This window comes from Gigantopelta aegis, chromosome 15, assembly GCF_016097555.1.
Source record: "Gigantopelta aegis isolate Gae_Host chromosome 15, Gae_host_genome, whole genome shotgun sequence".
In the NCBI taxonomy this organism is placed as follows: Eukaryota; Metazoa; Mollusca; class Gastropoda; order Neomphalida; family Peltospiridae; genus Gigantopelta; species Gigantopelta aegis.
Window position 1 is genome coordinate 13,497,649 of NC_054713.1, and position 18,290 is coordinate 13,515,938.

Consider the following 18,290-nt stretch of genomic DNA (forward strand, 5'->3'; position numbering starts at 1 on the left):
TTATTTCTCATATTTCTCATTCGTGCCAGTGCGCCAAGACTGGCATATCAAATGCCGTGGTATGTGCTATCCTGTATGTGGGGTGGTGCATAATCGTTGCTACTAATGGAATAAATGTATCAGGTTTCCTCTCTAAGATTATATGTCAAAATTATCAAGTGTTTGACATTCAACAGCCTATGATTAATAAATCAATGTGCTCTAGTGGTGTTGTGAAACAAAACAAACTTTAACTTTTATGTATATGTGCAATATTGAGTTTGATGAATACATTTGTTTTCAAAAGGTGCACGTTTAAGGCACCAGTCTACTCGAATGCCAGCCCTGCAAACGTTTCAATATATATATATATATATATATTTATATAATATAATATATATATATATATATATATTGAAACGTTTATAATATAATATATATATATATATATATATATATATATAATATAATATAATATATATATATATATATATATATATATATATATATATATATATATATCTTACATTTTCAGTGCATTCAAAGTATGTGATATTTTTCAGATCACATACTTTAAGAATTTGACAACTTTACAAATTAGCTGTAAATTAGTCGAGGTCTCGGCACTAGGTTTATTAACATTTAAGCAAATGTACTTGGGTAACACTCCATGATTGACGTATGCATTCCTAGTCATCAAATAAAAACATTTCAATGACAATTTGACACTGACAGCTGTCCAGCGTTCAGAAAACAAAAAAGGTTAGGCATAACTTTATTTTGATGTAAGGACATCATCCAAAATGATGTCATTCGAGTTTGACATCATTTCCATTCAAAAATACACCGCGCCACATATTCTTACGTCATTTGAATATCTAGTAATGGAGGACTGGAATTAAAGTTGCGTGTACAGTTTACAAAAACACGTTGCATTAAGCTTGAGCTTATATCATAAAGAGATTATTACCATCGTGTATTTCGGTATCGTTAATACCATATATTAGGAATAAAAATAATGTATTATGCTTGCCAGAGGCTCGCATAATACAATTTTTATTCCTAATATATGATATTGACGATACCGAAAAACACTCTGGTAATAACCTATATATATGTATATATAGATAGAAAGATAGATAGATATATATTCGAATACCGTTTCTGATACTGGTTAGACAAATTTAAACCTGCAAAAAACTTAGCTTATTTGAAAATTAAACAGTTGCGTTGACAGGCACTCATGATTCAAATGGATAAAATCAAATCAAAAGATATTTAGGAAGACGTCGGGCCGAATTTATGAAGCCTGTTTACCTTAAACGCAGGTGTTTAAGCATAGTAAATGTACGTAGTTGCACGTGTGCACGTCTACAATAGGCTTTGTAAATTCGGCCTATCGTGTTTAAATCGCCCAGTGTTTTTGATGGTTTCTTAAATGTTTAATGTTGAATGTGAATGTTATTACTATGTTTTTAAATTATTACCAATCACAGAACTTGTGGTGTTCACTTCTCTATCAAAACTTCCGTGCACCTCCAACTTTGACCCGGCTGGAAGTTATTTGGTCTACTTTATCATGTAATTTTGGTTTCTCCAATCATCTTGGTTGATTTATGCTCTCAACAGTTCTGGCCAATAGGATCTTTTGGTTTCATGTTAATAGGAAATGCATTGTGGACTCTTTGTTGATTGGATGACATTTTGTTTCGAAGGGTTTTCCCTTCCTTGTTGACGAAAATGGTTTAACAAATATTGTGTTAATTCCTCAGTGTTCTTGGATCAAGTTCAAGGAGCATGTATATATACAGTACACAAATGAACAATAAAAACACCTAGGGACATGTAGTCATTTAGAAGTATACCACTCTGTTTCATAGATTTCCTGCATGGACGGTGTGACAAGAATAAAATATAAAAGTAGTCGGACAAATCAATAAATGGACTGCTGTCTGATTTTATTTCTCTTGTAGCTTTTTGCCAAGAAATAGAGCATTTTTGGCTACTAAAATTACATATTAAATACATTTTTTATCATTTAGAACATGGGGGTGATTTAACTCGGTCAATAGTTCCCTCGACCGAGGTGGTTGCATCATAGGATCGAAATACCCCTGTGGACTCATTATCTGATTAGGTTTGTCCCTGTTCCAACCAGTGTCCAAGGCTGTTGTATCAAAGGTCATGGTATGTGTTGTTCTGTCTGTGGGAAAGTGCATATAAATACATCAAACGAATGCTTTACCACTGGGGTACGTCCTGCCCCGACCGACATCAAGTGACACTGTCGGTACGTAAAGATGTAATGTATTCTAGAGAAAAATACGAAAATCATAAATATACATGTACATATACTTAACTAACTATGGAGCTGGAATCACACTGATGTCCTTTTCATAAGTTATTAATTCATGTCATTTTGATCAATACCAAAATGATACAGAATATGTAAAAATTCTTAATATCCAGTTCATAGACGTACGGGCTGCCAATTAATAGGGGGGGGGGGGGGGGGGGGGGGGGGGGATGATGATGATTAATTTTTGCACGAATTAAAGAAAATGTCCGAATCTGGATAACAACGTTTATTCATTTCAGCATTATTGCCAAACAGCTAAACACGGTTTCAAACGAATAACTACGCATTTTCACATGGATTACAACTAATTTTACGGGTAGAATGATGGAAATACATGGTAAATAGGTACACACACACACACACACGGAAATCGTAAACGAAAATTGTGGGATACCGATCTTATAATGTGAGGTGAAATGTTTAAAGAGAAATACTAAGTAGAAATATCAGTTTTCAAGTGCGTATTTAAAAACTAATTCATTACTGGTTTTATTATATTCACACTTATCGGCCAACATAAAATACTTTATACGTACTGAACCTTTTTCTTAAACTCAAAATCATTTAAATAATTATTACTACATCGAATTGTGTTTAACGTCGGCCCTTTTCCCTATGTAAACTCGGTTTCTTGTCTTTGTGTGTGTGTGTGTGTGTGTGGTGTGTTGGGGGATAGTTTTGGCTTAACTTGTACACGCCTTTGCTGTGGTGAATAAGTTGTTACTTTTCTGTCACACATAACAAATAAATGACGAACATGGAAACTATTGTTTTATTTTAACGTGTCAATATGATCGGCATTACAATAATTGCAACTTTTAGTTGAAGTCGACGAGTTCCAGTGGTTGGATCTTCATCCATCTTGAAACACATTTTCATTTCTTTTGCCGTCTGTTAAAAAAGGAAAACAAAAATATTTAAAAAGAATCAAATTTGTATAGCATTGCAGTTATCATGGTGCAACAAGTAAAAACAGTAAGATATATATGGATGCCTCAATATGGTTAGTCTGGCAATTTGCGGGCAATTCGGTGCCACAGGATCGAGTCCCAGCAACGGCTTGGGACAAATTGTGAGGCCAGAACGGATTTAATTATTCCCTGCGCCAATGCGTTAATATCTATGTATGTAACAGTCAACCTCGACATACATACACTATATAGATATTCATATATCAATACATACATACATACATATATATAACAAGAGAGAGAGAGAGAGAGAGAGAGAGAGAGAGAGAGAGAGAGAGAGAGAGAGAGAGAGAGAGAGGAGAGAGAGAGAGAGAGAGAGAGAGAGAGAGAGACAGACAGACAGACAGACAGAGAGAGAGAGAGACAGAGAGACGGACAAAACTCGTGTACAATCTGTACACACGCGAAGTATAATGCATACTAAGTCAGTCTTACTCTTGTGGCAATGCGTCGGGCAGTTTTCTTTCGCACGGTAACATAGTCTCCTTTTTGTTAGGACCATAACTTGAAACCTCACGCGTTGACACCAGTTCGGTTTGTTGTCCTTACACTCGGCTGTAAATATACACATACACGCACCATTAACTCCAATCTCCACAACAATGTGTCCACTAGTGCAAATGAAATTGTTTCTGAATACAAAACAGTTCCAGGTATCAGTATTATTTGTCAAAGCAATTTATCTTACAGAATTAGAAGTTTCTTATGTACATATTGATGTCAGGTCAGGTCAGGTCAGGTCAGGTCAGGTCAGGTCAGGTCAGGTCAGGTCAGGTCAAGTCAGATAATAGGGTTTAACGTGTCCATTCAGAGCAAGCCATTGTAGTGCACGTCTATCATAGGCGCAGCTGTTGACTAACGCCAGCTCGTCCGCCTAGGACGGGAAAGGGTTGGGGTGGGTTGGAGGAGGGACCGCCCACTCTGGCAAGTGCAAGAGAGCACCAGCAACCCGACCAGGGTCGGTAGCGAGCGGGGGGGGGGGGGGGGGGGGCGTTTGTGGTGCTATTGAATTGTGAATGTCCCGTAGGATTAAGTCCGAAAAATTTAAATATTGCGCAGTTTTCATGAGGTCATTTGGCGCATGATTTTGAACGGTTTTCACTTAGCTCTTACTCGAACCTATATATATAGATGGTCAGCACATCTGTTCAGCACATCTACTTTTATATAGAAACTGGTCTTTACAAACAACGTGACCAGAGAATCTGCAGTCTTTGTAAATGTAACCTGATTGAAGATGAATTTTACTTTATTTTGTACTGTCCATTCTACAGTGATTTGCGGGTTAAATATATCAAAACGTATTACTGGACGAAGCAATCTACATTCAAATCAAATCAGTTACCTAGTATCAAATTGGTAAAGCGGCGTTGTCATTATGCGATTTGTCTCACCGACTTCTGAACAGAACAGAACAGAACTTTATTCACTCAGAACACCAAACGGTGTTACATTGAGGTGTTTACAAACATATATATACTCTTCAAAAAAAGAAACGCAAAAGGGTACAAATGGGTTATAACACATTCCCACGGTTACATTCGATAAAACGCAGCTACTGTACAATAAAGTTCCAAAATGTGAATATTCGCAAAAACGCAGCCACGTGCAAACCATGTCACCACTGCACGTGCGTTGTCTGCACGTGCAACATGAACACCGACAGTATAAAAGTGCAGGGTGTTCGCTTGCCAGGCCTCTGTATCTGGCCGACAGTTGACAATCCAGGACATGCCACGTCTCGGTGAACCGCAGAGAAACAATGCCATCGGCCGACTAGACGCAGGCGAATCCAGAACGGCCGTTGCCAGGGCATTCCATGTGTCCCCAAGCACCATCTCCAGACTGTGGGACCGTTACCAGCAACATGGATCAACACGTGACCTCCCTAGATCCGGTCGACCACGGGTCACTACCCCCGGGCAGGACCGCTACATCCGGGTACGCCACCTTCGGGAACGATTGACTACTGCCACCTCCACAGCCGCAGCAATACCAGGTATGCGCAGGATATCCGACCAGACCGTACGGAACCGCCTACGTGAGGTAGGAATTCGTGCCAGACGTCCAGTTCGAGGTGTCATCTTAACACCACAACACCGTCGACTCCGACTGCAGTGGTGCCAGATTCATCGACAATGGCCTCAACTGCGATGGAGAGAGGTGTGGTTCAGTGACGAGTCCCGATTTCTGCTCCGACGTCATGATGGAAGATGTCGCGTGTATAGGCGTCGTGGTGAACGTTATGCGGCAAACTGCGTGCAGGAAGTGGACAGATTCGGCGGGGGTAGTGTCATGGTGTGGGCAGCCATCTCACACACTGGCAGAACTGACCTGGTCCACGTGCAGGGCAACCTGAATGCACAGGGCTACATTGACCAGATCCTCCGGCCACACATCGTTCCAGTTATGGCCAACGCCAACGCAGTGTTCCAACATGACAACGCCAGGCCTCACACAGCACGTCTCACAACGGCTTTCCTACAGAACAACAACATTAATGTCCTTCCTTGGCCATCGATATCACCGGATTTGAACCCAATTGAGAATCTATGGGACGAGTTGGACCGACGCCTCCGACAGCGACAACCACAGCCCCAGACCCTGCCCGAGCTGGCAGCAGCCTTGCAGGCCGAGTGGGCCACCATCCCCCGGGACGTCATCCGTACTCTGGTTGCTTCAATGGGCAGGCGGTGCCAGGCAGTTGTCAACACACGCGGAGGCCACACCCGGTATTGACTCCAGATGACCTTCACCTTGGTGGTGTGTCCTATCACTTACTCACAATGGACTAGAGTGAATTGTGAACAATCCTGCAACATTTGGTAATTATCGGACTCACCATTCAATAATTAAATCAATTCTCCAAATGTTACGACAATGTGGTTTTGCGTTTCTTCTTTTGAAGAGTATATATACAATACAATACTTCTCGCATACGATTTGTCGTAGCGACTCCAATCGTGTGCGTGTGTGTGTGTGTGGGGGGGGGGGGGGGGGGGAGACGTTACGTCATAAGATTTCATGACGTTAAACAAAGCTGGGCCCATATTTTCGAAGACATCTTAGCGTACGAAATCGTAAAATTATCGTAAGCTAAGACGTCACTATGACGTGTGTTGTAGTGACGTCACACCCTACGATGGTTTCACGATTTCGTAGCGCTAAGATAGCTTCGAAAATATGGGCCCTGGTCAGTTTAAAAATATCTTGCGGGAAATGTAAGTCCCTACACATTTCCACTGAAATAAGGAAAACATGAATGCAGACAATTTAGTGATCTCATTATGTAACAAAACAATTATTGACCACATCTGGACAATAATAGGGTTTATGGACACATGAAATCCGGACATTTTAACATGTTTAGAAGCAAATGGGTAAAAAACCGGAAGTGACAAAACTAAACGGTTGTACTTTAATGTGATTTGATAGCTCACGATTTGTCGTGAGAAATAGGACATGTTCTAATCGGTACGATTTAGGTGTTCTCACCGTACTCGATCGCATGAGACAAGTCGGTACGACTAATCGCGTAATGAGTACTCCCCTTAAGCAGATACGTAATCTAGGACGATTTCGTGTTGAAGCTGCTGATCACACACACACACACACACACACACACACACACACACACACACACACACAGAGAAACACACGTGTATATATATATATATATATTACACGTTTATTGTACATGAATGTTGTAGTTTATTATAATTTTCTATATAATACACTTACTATCGTACATGGTATCCGTAGCGTACCATCATAATAAAACATTATGCATGCATATAATGCACGTTCATCTGTTAGAAGAGTAGTGATTTGGTTATGACATGGTATGTATGCTTAAAGCCAAGTATCCATACGCCATGACCCAGTTAGGCTACGTTCTGTAACAAAATAATATATTATTTACATTTTCATTGTTTCGAGGTATGTAAGAAATAGAATACTACATTCGTGTCCGTTTGATACCATTTATCTTACAACTCGTTGTTTAAAAACGTATCCAACTCGCTTTCGCCCGTTGGATACGTTTTCAAACAACTCGTTGTAAGATAAATAGTATCAAACGGAAACTCATGTATTATTCTCTATATCTTGCATAACGTTTGTAGTTTAGTATTGTCTATATAATGCACGAATCTCATATGACTTGTGCTGTTTAGTATTATATATATATATATATATATATATATATATATATATATATATATATATATATATCACGTCGTGTCTTACCTGCACTGCATGCTGAACATGACTTCACGCAGTCCCTCCACACTAAGTGCTTATGAAGACAAAACTGGTCCCATACGAATGTTCCTTCACTGTGCAAATAGTCTTTGCATCCTGTAAAAAAACAAAACGAACAGCATCACTGTTTAATGGTATTTGTATAACAGGTGATGTTATATGTGTAAAATAAACACAGGCGCGCGCATGCACACACACACACACATATGATGATCTTAGTCCAATCGCAGAAAAAGAAATAGAACGATGCATAATAGGTAATATTGTATTTGTAAAATATAACACACACACACACACACGCACGCAGACACACACAGAGAATATTTGGACAATAATACGTGGGTGGCCGTTAGATATTATTTATCTCACAGCAGGTTAACTATACCTCACAATGTAATCGATTTACATCGTATAGTTTTTCATTGGATGTATGGAAGTGGTGACCTGGTCATCACCTAGGAGCAGCCAGTCGTATGTCTTAAAACTGTTAACACACGTACATGTGCAAACAACCATGTGTTATCAAAAATAACGCATGACGTTCTCACCAACGGGTGTGCAAGAAATACGCTTCCCGCATGTGATTTGAAGGCTAGGCAAGACAATATGCACTGGGCAGGAACAAGTGCCAATAAACTTTACCCCAGTTGGATGAGATAATATCCACTCTTCTATAGGATTAGGAACTAACATTGTTAACCTAACTGGTAAAACTAACCATCTAACATCCGCTGAAAAATCATTACGGGACAGGGGTCTGAATTGTGTTCCCAACCACAACAAGGCTGAGAAGCCAATCTTGACAATGGTGTAATGAATACCCTTGCACACACACATACACACACACACACACAAACACACACACATATATATATATATATATATATATATATATATATATATATATATATATATATATATATATATAGGGTTTTTTTTACCAAAAATTAAAACTGGTCAACTGTTTTTATCATTCAACTGGAGAATCCTATTTTTTACCTCCAATCTCTAGACTCATTTTACAATCTTATCGAACAAACCTAATTGGCAGTTAACTCATAAATTAAACTGACTACATTTTGTTAGTACAGCAAACATAGACTTTGAGCCTCGGTTGATTAAATATATTTGTTTAGCATTTCTGAATGATCCAGATTTACTCAGCACGGTATTATTAATTGAATATAAGCACAACAATAAGCTGAAATGAAATGAAAATACTCAGATAAGCCCATGTCATTTAACATCAGTTACAATTCCTATTTCTTTATTGTTATACATTGTTTCAAAATTGCTTCTTGAAAGAGCACAGTTTTGGTCTTGGCTGTTAAGATTCCATGTTTCGCGGTATAATTTAAAGCTATGTATTTCATGAAGATCATCTGCTGTTTCAGCTAGTAGTACAGTATCATCACCATAATTATGGCAACACATATAACCTAAGGTATACATTAAGATCATTATGAAGTGTCTTTATTACTGATTCAATATATTTGCTTTTTTCTATAACTAAAATGTTCTAAGTCATTTAAATATAACGAACGTGAAAAAAATTAGTAATTTTCGCCTTGCCGTAGACAATATTAGATTAGATATTTATTAGATATTAAGATTTATTGTCATAATGTACAATTCTAGATTCGATACCATCATACATATTAAATATTATTCTGAAACATTTCCCATCAATATTACAACCTAATGATTTTGCCATAAACCTATACGTCACACAGAATCAAACACTTTCTCAAAATCAATAAAAACACAGTACACATTTTCGTAGCTCCTGTTAGTGATTCTAATAAAATATATAATTAAAAAAATATATATTATCAATTCTGGAGTAAACTTGTCGAAAACCAGACTGATATTTTTGGTTGCAACTTGATCAGATAATACCGGAAGTCTATTGTTAATTAAAGATATAAATAATTTTCGAAAACAAATTCGCAATGTAATAGGTATGTAATTTCAAGAATCAAGCTGATCACCCTTCTGCTTCTATATGTGTATTTTCTTACACACCCGTTGGTGAGTTATGGGACGTCTGACTTACTTTACAAATGAAAGATCAACTTATCTAAACAAATATTACTACAACAGACCTAACACTTTCAAATTTTATCAGCTATTTAATTTTACAAAGATATCAACCACAAATTGTCTCATGCCGTTGCTGGAGCTCGAACCTGTGGCACCGAATCGCCTACAGCTTGCAGACTTGCCACGATACGTGCTAAGCTATCGAGTTATCAATGTATGTGTGTGTGTGTGTGTGTGTGATTGTGTGTGTGTGTGTGGAGAGGGGGAATGTATATATGGATGTATTTGTGTCATTCACAAGTCATTATGCTTGTGAAAGTTTTAGTAAAACTCAAAACATACTTACTATTGCTACAAGTTCTACCAAAATACCCGGACTGGCAGATACACTTTTTAGCTTTAGCATCGTATTTCGATCCTTTGTGGCAATCTGTAAAATGAAGAGGTATTTCAAACGTGCGCCACTGAACATCAAATGATTCCTGATCGCCCACACACAGACTTGCGTGGGTGCGGATGTAGTTGTGGGTGTGGGTAGTTTGTGGCGTGCTTCCATGAGACAACTGTTTCAAGCACAGACTTGCTACGATACGTATGTATTACATACATAGATATTAACCCTTTAACGCCCAGTGTACTCTAATGAGTGCATACTTTATAAACACAAACACTATTTGCAAAAATGAAATATTTCTAATGAATAAGTACTGAGAATTTCCATATAGGTCTAATATCCTCAAAATTAGTACAGTTTACTTGAATGATTAAACTTATATTTGAACAGAGCCAAACATTTAAATGTGTACTCGTTTAGTACAATAGGCACCTACGGCAACATGTTAATCTTGTAGCAATCTAATTAAAATTAGCTCCACTATTACATGTGGATCTAACACCAGCCAGTTGGAGCTCATGTCCACCAATCAAAACCTCACTTGCAGAATCATGCCAGTGATTTAAAAATAATTTGAAAACATTCCGAATTATCCTGAGGGTATACGACATGTTTCGTGTGAATTACGAATGCCTTAAAATATGTTTTATTTTATAAAATAAATAATTTGTAATGTAAAAATGAAGACTGATTTAGTTAGGTTTTTTTTTTTTATAAATAAATAAATAAATAATTTTTAATGTAAAATTGAAGACTGATAACCCACCCCGTATGTATTGGTATGGTTCGCTGTACTGCGGCCACTAAAATAGACTCGCCCGATATTTTTAGAATTTGTATGCTCCCAAATAACGTTATAAAAGGCGAAGTGTGATTGGTCAATATTTAAATTATTATTTACAGACGAAATGTTACCTGGACATTGGGGACTACGCAGTGTTGTTAGCAATCCGATTAAAATTAGTTCTACTGGTCTAAATAAGGCATTCGTAATTCACATGAAACATATTGTATACCCTTTCGGAATGTTTTCAAATTATTTTTAAATCACTGGCAGGATTCTGCAAGTAAGGTTTTGATTGGTGGACATGAGCTCCAACTGGCTGGTGTTAGATCCACATGTAATAGTGGAGCTAATTTTAATTAGATTGATCTTCTAGTCTTTTCTCTGCACTTATAGATCTGCTACATTGTTCTAATGGTGTGTTAAATGAATTTGATATGTTTTTTCTCTCATTGCAACAAATATTTTTTAAATCTGATGTAATAATTACTTTTGTACTCATACGAGTACAGCCCGATGTACTCATATGAGTACATTTAAAAACAAATAAAAAATAAATATTTATTTCAAATATACTCAAACGTGTTTTTAAATGATGCTATGTTTATTCACAAACCAATATTTTATCTGAATTCATGCTAGTTTTGTCACGGGCATTAAAGGGTTAAGGCAGGAGATTAGCAAACCCTGAAAACTGGACAAGAGGATTTTTGTTTGTTTTTTAAATCATTGCGTATAGATCCATATGTCTACTCTGCTATAGCATTTTCCATTAATTTATCGTATACATTTTTTTTTGGTAGCTTTCACGTTAGTTTTCTTCAAAATATCTAAATATGATTGCCAGAATAATATTCCGGCTTGTTGCACAAAAGCAGTGCGAGTCAGTGTGTGTGTGTGTGTGTGTGTGTGTGTGGGGGGGGGGGGGGGGGGGTAGTAGGCGTGGCTTAATTATTTTCGGTTCATCGAGATATGAACAAAAAGAAAAAGAAAGCACCTCTGGACCAATCAGATTGCGTAAAGTGTATAGACGCAAAGAAATTTAATTATATATATATATATATATATTATATAATTTATTATGTTTTCATATTAAAATAATTCCAATCTCTAAAAATGCCTTTGTTATAAACCCTTTGATTGGTCAAATTCGTATCACGTGATGATAAAAACTGACATTCATAGCACCATGAATCTCAGTTTAGCGCTATTTTTGGCTTATAGCCGGAACTACTTTATGAATTATGTCAACAAAGGAATCCCCGAGGAATTTCCTTGAGATTATATTTTTAGACATCAAACAGTAATCGTCTGCTGTCAAACTTCCAAGTGTCAGCGTTAGACATCGTAACATGTCAGATGTTCCTATACAATTTTTTGGAGATTTTAATTTAAACACGTTAAATCTCACGAATACTTGTGTCGCACCACTTGAAGTCACACACACGCCAAAACCATCCTGTGTTGTCGCCACTTCCACAATTACAAGGCCAGTAAACACAGAAACTCGCGACACACTTCTTTCATCCATTTCCGGAAACATTGAAACCACTTTCTCCATGTCAAATCTTAGAACATATGGAATTTTCACGCACTCAAAATTTGATAACTGTAATTCCAACGTCGTAATTGGTAAATCTTGACAGTAATAAAAAAAATGGCGCCATGCAGTTCGTAGTTAAATATTCATACACCAACCGCTTCACAATGTTTCTAGTTGGTATTGACATTTAATGCAAAAAAAATTAATATGAATTGTATTAATGATTGTAACATTGTCATTCTCTCATTCGGCTATTGACGGGGAAAGCCGAACCACCATGGGGATTCCTCTAATGTTGAGTCATCTTCATAAATCAAGGCTAATATTCGTTCCTCGTATTCAGCCTTGATACATGTAGTCAAGAAATCGTGCCACAAAATGCTTAAATTTCATTGGATGCGATGAGATCTGATTGCAACGAATCGGAACGCTCCTTATAGATTCCCTTGTTATTGTAAACAAAGATGGCAGCGTCAGCGTCCGTGGAAACGTGTGGTGTTTGTCACGATATGTTAAAAAAAAGGTGTCGGCGGTTAATTTTTGATATTGCTTTCAAGATTGTCACATGTTACCGATGCTGTGATTGGTCAGCGATGTCATCGTGTAAGGGACATAATCGGTGTTACAAATTTTCTTCCAATAGAGGGCGCTAGTAGTGGATATCAGTAATTTTAACTACATGTATCAAGGCTGAATACGAGGAACGAATATTAGCCTTGATTTATGAAGATGATGTTGAGTATGAATTTCGTGTTAATAAAATAGTAAATAGTTGGAAAATAGAGTTCACTTTTTATTTCAAAGAGCTTTACATTAATGACATGGTTATGTGTTTGGAATTATAAGAATTGAACGTGAACATTTTTGAGTTTCATGCTAGTATGAAACGCAAAACCGCTTTACACACTGTATGAATAAAGTGTGTAAAGCGGTTTTGCGTTTCATACTAGCATGAAACTAAAAAAATGTCGTGTTCAATTCTTAAATAAATTTGAAAACTAGACTGTCAAATTAGGGTTAAAAAATAGAATTCTGAAAAACATGAGTTATGACGTCAACCGTCGTAAAACATGTTATGACGTCACGCGTATGTAGAAATCGTCCAACATCGGGATAAAGCACACGAAATAAAACAAAACAACACAAAAGAAGTGGTGAATTCCATTACGACACCGGTAATTGTTGCGAATATACGACCGTACGAAATCTGACGTGAATACGGTAACTTTTGACCTTTGGGAATAATTAGACTTTTAAAGTCGTACCATCAAACGCTAACGATGGTAAATACATATATAGTTTGTAAAACAAAACAAAGCGAACATTTATCTTATAACCTACTCGGCTCTTTAAAATGTTCGTTCGTGGCTTTTACCAACTCGTCCGATATGATCTGATCTCAACAGTCATAATCTCATATCTATATCCGGATCATCACTATCACATTTAGGCTCGAACAGATACGACAAGACACGTTTGCTTTCTCCATCACTACTATCATCTTTTGACGTGAAGGATAAGTCCAAGAAACTGTTGAAAAGGGAGCCATCTTCACTGGCTAAAATAGCTCTGCTAGCATCGGACAAGTGTTTTTCGTCGACGTGTTTCAGAAAACAGATTACTTAGGGGATAATATCACTGTGGTTCGTTGTTAAAGCCGCACACCCTAGTTCCATCCAGCGAAAATAAATTATAATTTGGTTAAATCTACAAACCTGTAACACACTTAGATCACGTTTTTATCAAATGGAGTGAAAAAGCAGGTTTTATATCGATAAATACCATGGGAATCCCCATGTCCCAATTGCTTGAAATAATTTTGAAAGTTAGTATTCTGATGTCACCGGTAGATGTCGCTCGAAGCACAACAATGCCTACGTCACGACAAATGTCACAGACTTGGGGTGCGTTCGTTTCACCTCTCCTGGACATGTTCCAACTGTTCTGTCCTGGTTGTATCCCCTCTCCAGATATCGTAAGACTTAGCAAAATTATTGGTTATAAGGGTTTGTAACGTTTTGTATTGAGACACTTACTTGTCTGAACTTTATTGTTACTGAAAATGTTCACGAACTGTGAAGAAAAATCTCACAAATGAACAACAACAAATCGGATGTTGATTGCGCGAACCGTGCACGAGAAAACAAACCGAACCAAAATGATAACGGTCACGTGATATACCAACGTCTGTGACATTGAAATGGAAATATCCCCTCTAAAAATAGATTGGACCTCGCTTGCTTAACGGTTTTTTCTCGACAGAAAGTCTTGTGAAAAAATGCAAAAAATGCATTTCGTGGTTTTACAAACATCAGGTTTACCAAAAAGCACTTCAGGTGAATGGAAATGTGTATTCTAAATAATAAAATGTAAGTAAAGTGCAATTTTATTTGTGAAAAATGGGGTTTAATAGCGAAAAACAACGCCGTAATGGTTAACAAATAGCCGTAACTAGGGTGTGTCCCTTTAACTATAAGGATTTATCACAAAATTTGGATTTAGGGACGAGACGAACTCGACTTCGTCTCGTCCCTAAATCCAAATTGTGTGATAAATCCTTATAGTTAACAACTAAACACAGTGATATTATCCCTATTCTAACACTACACCTATTAGGAGTATCTGTAAGACATTGTATTGTGGTTTTATGAACGAAATCACACAAATATAAACAAATTAATTATCTATTCTCCTTACGATATTCAATGAAAACGCGTGTGGTAAGTAAAAGTATGACGTAATATTTGTTTCGTTCTCTTCACTTGACGTCACTGACTTAGGAGCGAACCAAATGGCAAATATCAGCATTGTAGTCTGTCTTTTGAACATAATTTATTGTAATACAGGATACACGAAAGGAAATATTTTCGTTGGCTGTTAATTTCTGTTGCAAGACATGGATATGATTGGATTACATTTGTGAGCGGCGTTTCAACCTCATATTGAATTATTTTGAGGAATTCGCTTGGTATAATTTTGTACAAAAACCACGTTGATGGGATCTACAAGTTTATAACTCGCTAACATATTTTCACTTAAAGTTTATATAAATACAGAAAATAATTTATGCATTTACTAAAGCGCAAATATTATTTTCAAAAGTTTTTCAGAATTGTGCGATATTTTAAAGCAGTTAAGGTTGCTTAAAGTCGCACGCCCTAGTTTCAGCCCGCGAAAATTAATTCTAATTTTGGTGAATCTACACAACTGTAACACACTTAGATCACGTTTTTTATAAAATAGAGTGAAAAAGCAGGTTTTATATCGATAAATACCATGGGAATCCCCGTGACCCAATAACTTGAAATAATTTTTAAAGTTAGTATTCTGATGTCACCGGTAGATGTCGCTCGAAGCACAGAAATGCCTATGTCACGACAAATTTCCCAGAGTGCACACAGACTTGGGGTGCGTTCCTTTTACCTCTCCTGGGCATGTTCCAACTGTTCTGTCCTCACAGATATCGTAAAGGTTTGTAACGTTTTGTATTGAGATACTTACTTGTCTGAACTTTATTGTTAATGAAAATGTTCACGAACTGTGAAGAAAAACCTCACAAATGAAGGACAAGCAAACGACAACAAATCGGATGTTGATTGCGCGAACCGTGCACGAGAAAACAAACCGAACCAAAATGATAACGGTCACGTGGTATACCAACGTCTGTGACGTTGAAACGGGAAGATCCCCTCTAAAAGTAGATTAGACCTTGTCTGCTCAACGTTTTTTTCTCAGACGCGCGTGCGTTTTTAAGAAATACGAAAAATGCATTTTGTGGTATTACAAACACCAGGATTACCAGGATTACCAAAAAACATTTCAGGTGAATGGAAATGTATATTCTAAATACTAAAATGTAAGTAAAGTGTAATTTTATTTGTGAGAAAATGGGTTTAATAGCGAAAAACAACGGGTTTAATAGCGGTTAACAACTAGGGCGTGTCCCTTTAAAATTGCGTTTAAAAATCAAGTCATTTCCATCTTGTCTTCTTTATTAATTTTATTGTTACAAAATGTATGTTCTAAACAAAAATGTGGTACTTCAGATTGTGATATAATTATTTCTGATGAACCTGCTTGCACCCTTTTGAGAACACAAACTAGAAGAGCAGACCACAAGTCACATGTTGGTGACTGCTGCGGTCGATCAGTGACCGGACCTTACTTTGGGTGGGTGCACGTTCATTGCTGCTAACGAAGTGTTAAAGGTTACAATGACACGAAATAATAACAAAATAGTAACAATAGCATCATTTTCATCTGAAGTTAGTAATTTTGTTGAAAATTATTTATATTGACGTTTAAATATAATGGAAGACGCGGAATTAATATACTAACGAAAACACCACATATGATGCTAAGTGACAGCATATTGGACGAGTTCTCGGAATTTTGTCATCATGATAAAACTAATCCTGGTTGCCCATGACTGCGTACATCTATCGTCCGATTTATCACGAAAATTAACCAATGGAAAAATGGCTTATATGAAAGTTGTATTAGAATATTAAATAACGTAGCGGTGGGCTTTTTTTTTAATTAACTATCGGATATATTAATGTAAAGACTATTTCCTTCCATACATCTAATACAAATGTGTCTTTACAAAGGCACTTTAAGACATCAAGTTCATTTTTTAAAGATATCAACTTCAATTTTTAACATATTAAAGTGATAGTTCAACACACTATCATGAATTATTTTAATTATATATATCAAAATATAATGTTGCCGCAGTGTGATACCCATAACATAATTCCTATATTTCACCTTTTAATTTCGTCAAAGTGAAACAATAAATAATATTTCAAAGCTAACTTACCCCCAGCAGCTTCGAGCCCAATCGCCAGCACAAGACAAAAGAGAACCAAGATCAGCCGCATGGTGTCGCTTCTTCGTAGTAACGTAATGAACAGTCGATACTCCTGATTTTTATTGAAACTTGAAGTTTTGTGTCCACGGAGAATCGTGTTCACATTATTACAGGATGGCTGATTTTGATTAAACAAACAATTTGAATCACTATGTGCTTACCCACATTTATCATAGTTTTATTTATTAACTTATTGTATTCTTGTATGTTTGTATGTATGTAATGAAATGTATTTATATGTTACAACTCTCTGTTTAGACGAATAAAGACTATATATATATATATATATATATATATATATATATATATATATATATATATATATAATTACCAATCTTCACGCTAAGAGCATTTATTGTTACAGTGTAATTAGAAAAAACGTAACAGGTGGATAATTACACTAGCACACGTAAACAACTCTACCACATGTGTGTGAGAATTGTTTGTGTTTTTTTTTTTTTTTGATTTTGTTGTTTTGTTTTGTTTTTTGTTTGTTTTTGGGTTTTGGGTTTGGTTTGTTTTGTTGTTGTTGTTTTGTTGTTGTTGTTGTTGTTTTGTGTTGGGGTTTTTTTTTTTTTTGGGGGGGGGGGGGGGGGTTGTCTTTTGTTTTTCTGAAAACTTTCTTATTTCCTGACCTTAAAACAAACTGGTACCAGTGGAGAAACAAATTGGGATAAACTACTTATTTGTTACTTGTTTTGATGGCTACATTAGAAAGCGTTACAATCGGTATCTTCTGTATTGTGTGGCACCAAAATACCCAGACGTACGTCAGTGGCATGAATAATACACGAAATCGAAGTTTATAATGTGCAGGTCAACATGCATGAGTTGAAACATGTTCAGTCTAATTCTTACACAAAACAATGTTGGGAATCGGAATAAAAGTAAACTTAAAATACCAGCAGATCGCAATGTCAAATAACACTTTGTATAATATATAGTTGAAACAATGTATATTCCCTATGCAACATGTTATAGTTACATCATCCTTTTCCGAAAGATGTGTCTAGTTAGACCACGGTTTTTGCGGCCGTTGAGTGACGGGTGTAATGATCGAGGGCCTACCTCATATTCTTCT

The 18,290-nt window shown here is 36.6% G+C and overlaps 1 protein-coding gene across 2 annotated transcripts; it reads right to left on the reverse strand.

The window, feature by feature from the left end:
- Nucleotides 1–3,096: 3,096 nt before the first annotated feature.
- LOC121389880 lies at nt 3,097–17,435 on the reverse strand. Of its 2 annotated transcripts, XM_041521539.1 has the most exons (5): nt 17,159–17,435; nt 9,962–10,045; nt 7,558–7,668; nt 3,745–3,864; nt 3,097–3,229 (listed from the first exon to the last, which is right to left on the reverse strand). In XM_041521539.1, the coding sequence occupies exons 1-5, from the start codon at nt 17,217–17,219 to the stop codon at nt 3,192–3,194; spliced, it is 414 nt and encodes a 137-aa protein (XP_041377473.1). In that variant the 5' UTR covers nt 17,220–17,435; the 3' UTR covers nt 3,097–3,191. The 2 variants fall into 2 exon arrangements, with proteins under 2 accessions (XP_041377473.1, XP_041377474.1); XM_041521540.1 differs by lacking the exon at nt 3,745–3,864 and having other exon boundaries at nt 3,098–3,229.
- Between the last annotated feature and the right edge of the window lie 855 nt (nt 17,436–18,290).